The sequence below is a fragment of the Montipora foliosa genome, chromosome 3, assembly GCF_036669935.1.
Source record: "Montipora foliosa isolate CH-2021 chromosome 3, ASM3666993v2, whole genome shotgun sequence".
Taxonomy (NCBI): Eukaryota; Metazoa; Cnidaria; class Anthozoa; order Scleractinia; family Acroporidae; genus Montipora; species Montipora foliosa.
In genome coordinates, this window is record NC_090871.1 from 52,641,393 (window position 1) to 52,646,392 (window position 5,000).

At 37.8% G+C, this 5,000-nt stretch overlaps 1 protein-coding gene across 1 annotated transcript in view; it reads left to right on the plus strand.

The window, feature by feature from the left end:
• The window catches only part of LOC137995007 (matrilin-3-like), an 11,415-nt gene that overhangs the window by 5,565 nt on the left and 850 nt on the right, over positions 1 to 5,000 (plus strand). Inside the window, exons 2-4 of the mRNA XM_068840581.1 lie at positions 1 to 96; positions 2,093 to 2,372; positions 3,917 to 4,073. The exon at positions 1 to 96 is cut by the window's left edge and continues 70 nt beyond it. Coding sequence (XP_068696682.1) covers positions 1 to 96; positions 2,093 to 2,372; positions 3,917 to 4,073 — 533 coding nt within the window. The remainder of the gene's footprint in view (positions 97 to 2,092; positions 2,373 to 3,916; positions 4,074 to 5,000) is intronic.

Sequence of the window (5,000 nt, forward strand, 5' to 3'; positions counted from 1 at the left end):
ATCCGACATGCCCATGGCTATAGGCTTCTTAAAAGATCTGGTTTCAAATTTCAACCCTGGAGAGGATCTGGATCACTTTGGACTGATTACCTTTAAGTAAATATTGTTTGAGTAGTGACCATTTTTGTACACTTATCAAATGCTGTATCATAGTGTGGCCGTCTTCAACGTTTATAGGTTCAGTGAAGTGACTTTTTGAGAAGTTTTCCTCGAACAACTTGGTTTGTTACGTCAAGGTTTATTTATTTTGATGGCAACGTGCGGGTAATTCATCTCTGTAATCAAAAATCTATATCGTTTTCGTGTTGTTTTAACATTGGGGCGTTTCTCTAGAGGTTTTGATTACTCTTTGGTCGTATTTTTTTAGCTTTTGTAGTTTTGGACACAATTTTGAAATCCAAGATGGACGCCGTTTGAAACTAGTTTTAGAAAACAGTCCTAAGAAACTACGGGCGCTGATTGGTTAGAATCGTGTGTCCATTTAACAAATAGATTCCATGTTGCCGTGCGTCTGTTCAGTAATAGATCACAGATGACGTCAAAATGTGCTAAAAACAAAAAGTGGTACACGAGGCGATAGCTGAATGTGTCGCTGATGTTCTTACCACATTTTGACGTCTTCTGCGTTCTATTACTGAACAGACGCACGGCAACATGGAATCTATTTGTTTCATATAATAAAGAATTAAACGTTATTCGCATAAAAGCTGATGGTGACGTCAATCTTGTGTCTGTCCTCTAATAGATCATGGGCAAGAACCAATCAAAATGCGAGAATAACTTGGTTATATAAAACTCGATAGAAACACGGTACATATTTTTTATTTCGTAAATAGAATAACCACTTAATATAAAACCATCATCTCATTATCGCCTGGGTTGTGCCATCATGGATTTCTGAATTTCGCTATTTCTGCATTTCAATGCTCACAGAAACTGACCAAAAGTAAGCAGACCTAACGAAAGACAAAAACAAAAAGCTAAAAGATCGCAAAATAAGGGATTGCTTTTTTCTGGTCATGTTAATGTTTTCATATTTCTCTTACAGTATTAGTTTTCCTTTATATTACTTGCGTAGGATTTCCCTTGATCTTAAAGGGAGAATTTCACGTCTCTGCGCATGGGCGTCAGCCCATTTAATTCCATTGTTATTGAAACAATTGAAAGCACTGATGCAGGAAACGGAAACAATGCCATAGAAGTGGTATTACTTTTTGGAATTATTTTTGTAATCATTTCCTTTGTGTTATGAACCTACTGCATGCGAATAGATTACTCGTGCGTTATGACAACTCGTGCGTAGAAAACATTTTCGACCCATACAATAAATTCGAGATCAAAAGTAAATTCGATATTTTCTCTGTAAACCCGCAGTGTCTTCCACCAAATTTGGGCCTTAGTCATTCAGTGTATTTGCTTTAATACTCTCTGTGTTTAATTAACATCATCTGGTTCAGTAAGAAACCGTAAAAGTTACAACTGCTAGCGCTAAAGCTTGGACATGCGCAAAACCGTGAAACTGTCCCTTTAAACTGGCTCTTTACTTATTATTCAAATAAATAAGTGAGTCTCTTGGTCCGCCTTCTTGGGGATCCATCCTCTGTTGGTTTGCTGTTGTTAATAAATATCGAATAAACAAGATAAAATAAAATTTGTAGTGCGAAACGATTTTCGAAGAGTGCTCAACTTTACAGGAGCAGTGAATGTAATCAGATGAACTTGTTCAGGCTTCAGATGTAATTTATCGTTTTAATGCTACAATTCTGTTAACGAATTAACGAATGACCAGTAACAAGCTGGCCATATAAAGCATTAACAAAATGGTGATTTGAAACAAGTGGTTGCTAGGCGATTAAATACAGTTGCACGTGTCATGACACAATTGCAAGTGCTCTGATACAAACGATCGATTGCGTTATGTTATTCCTGACCAGACGAAACAGAACTTTAGCAATTAAATTAAACGATGAATCACTTCTGAAGTCTGAACTAGTTTACCTGAATAAACAAGATGAATATTTTCATCGTGGTTATGACGAAGATGATTAAGACTATGAAATGAGCTTCTTTCCAAATCTTTGTCTCTACCTAGGACGGACGTAGAGGTAGAGTTCAATTTCGCTGATTCAAAGTACTACAACATCGACAAACTTAAAGAGAGGATATCCAAGGAAATAAATTTTACTCCTGATGAGAGAGACCCAGTCACTCGTACTGATTTGGCTCTGAAAAAGGCGAGAGATGAACTGTTCACCGTAGCTGGTGGAGACAGGGCAGACAAACCTAACGTTATGGTTGTACTCACAGACGGCAAACCTAATCCCATGCGAGATTTCCAAGAGATTAGAGCACAAGTAACCAAGGATTTGAAGGTGAAATGCTTATATATTTGTATAATAGTTTCGAGGGACGCTGGTATGTTCATCATCCCATAATTTTACTGCAGTTCCGATTAAGCTCGCACTAGCCGGATACTTTGTTCAAGTTCTTGTGAATCTCGTTGCTTGCGGAAGGTAAACTTGCGTCTGGAATAGCAATTAGCATATCTCAGTTTGTCTTTGTCATTTTGACAAAATTTAAATCTAATCATTTTGTTCGTGATCCGTAAGATTCACTTAAGGAGCGTGATATTTAAGAAATTCCGTTGTTTTGGGCTACAAGTCAACAACACGTGTTAGACAGCAGCTTACTGAAATTAGAAAGAAAAGGTGCCACGTACTTGCGAATTTTATATTAGATATAGTTCATAAGGGCACAGAGTTCTACTTTTCCCAAATAATATATAAGAAGAGAAAGTACCCAACAAAGACAGAAAGAAAAAATAGAAACAGAGGAGGGTAATTCCAACCCTAGCGACAGCTGGTAGTCCTTTATCTAGTGTAGAATTGGTTGCCTCCCAACAAAGTACAACTTCAGTAGAATTTTGTTTATGAACGGAGTAAATAATGTAAATTGACCACCATGCTGGGATTCAAAAAGTTGACGTTTCGAGCCTTAACCCTTCGTTAGAGCGAATTGGATTCCCTCTGACGAACGTTAAGGCTAACGCTCGAGACTTCACCTTTTTGAATCCCTGTATGGTGGTTAAGGACGTTCGCGCCAATTGTTTCTGCGCATCCTTACTGCGCACACAAATGCACACGCCACGTCATACACGAGCGCGCGCGCTAAGTAATAAAATGAGAAATGATAGGGCAAAAGGCCATTGCTATAGCTTTGCCTGGATTTAACGGTCTTGGACGTTCGGTGACCCCTATTTTTCTTTCCAGAAACAGATTTTATTTACATTTCTCTCCACGTTGTCCAAAAATGAACAAAAAATCAATGTGGGAAGTTAAAAAAATTTCAAGATTTCTGCTCACGGGACATCAAATCCTGCCATCTTGCGGCTGCAAGGCGCGTGAAACTGTGGTCGCTGAATGCGAACTTGATCTTTAAGGAACCTCACCAATTGACTAAATTCACTCAATAAGTCCACTTAAATAATATTTGGCAGAGAAGATTTCACTTCAAAGATTTGATTGCAATATATTTGGGTTTACAGACACTGGCCTTATTCGCTAACGAAGCCCGATTTTGTCACATTTTGGGTGTTTTCCGGGCATGTTCTCTCCAAAACGAAGTCGGTGACCCCCCATTTTCTTTACATTTCTGACATAACTAACTCATCATCTTACAGTGGTAAAAGTTTCAGAAAAAAATCAATGTTGAAAAATTTTCGCGCGAACGTCCTTAAGTTACATCATCAACTCCGTTGATAAATCAAATTTTTGTGATTCACTCCCACACCGACCCAGCACCACAGTTTCTTAAAGAACCTAACTCTCCTTTACAAACTCAGGATACCGCCTAAATACTTAATATTGAAAATGTAGTGAATGCGTTTTAAAATCTTCTTAACTAATATGTTTTATAGGCTAAAAAGGTCGTGACACTAGCGGTTGGAGTTGGCAGAGACATCGACCACGACACCCTTCAGTTAATTGCTGGACCTGGCAATCCAGTGTTTCATGTGCAAAGATTTTCTCAACTAAAAAACAGAATTGATGATATCAAAAGTACCATTTGTCCAGGTATTTTCAATAATAATCTGCGCTCCAAATAATAAACTGCTTAGCTGAAATGTCTTTACTTCCTCAGAAAAATAAATGCCTCTTGACCGTGTTGCATTTGCCGAGACCGAGGGCAATTTGTTGGTGTTGAAGAATTAAGAAAAGTTTTGTTTAATTTTTGTTTTTGTTTGTTTTTTGCTGTTAATTCCGTAACTCTTCATTTTGTCTAGACCAGGTGGGTGGCTGATTCTGCCTGAGCAGACTTCAAACACTTACAGCACACTTACGGCTTTTTTAAAATCTTTTAGCAATCGCAAGCAATTCTCGATAGTTTTTCGTAAGTTTATTAAAGAGAAATTTGGTATTTTTGGTCAATGTGAGTTGAGCCTTAAAATTAACCATGGCAACTCAATTTGGACATTTTGTTCCTTTCCAATTGAGACAACCTAGTTTTTAATGAACAGAATAATTTTTCTAACAGTAATTCGTACATTGTTAGTTCATCTGTATTGACTACCTCCCCGTCAACGTTTGGTTTTGAGGAAGTCCAGAAACCTACAATGGTGGACACAATAAGGTTATGACCTTGATAACATGACGGAATTCCCACGTCATGACGCATCAGTATGTCCCTTTGTGAACCTCAAATGATATATATTTCAATATTTTAGTCACTGTAAATAACGTCCTAGCTTCAAAAGTCGCCATGTTGCTAAGTGAGACAGGGGAGGAGAAGGTTTGGGGCCAGGCACATGTGAATACAACGCTTGGCTAATGCATGATTATGATTCCATACGACGACCAATGAAAATAATTTGTAGGTTGCTCTCGTGTATCCTGCCCACTCAGCACACAATTTTTTCTTTATGTGTGTATCTGTTTGTTTGTTTCTTGTTTGTTTTCGGAATTAAATTAAATATCATTCTAAAAGATTGCCGTCTGCGGTAG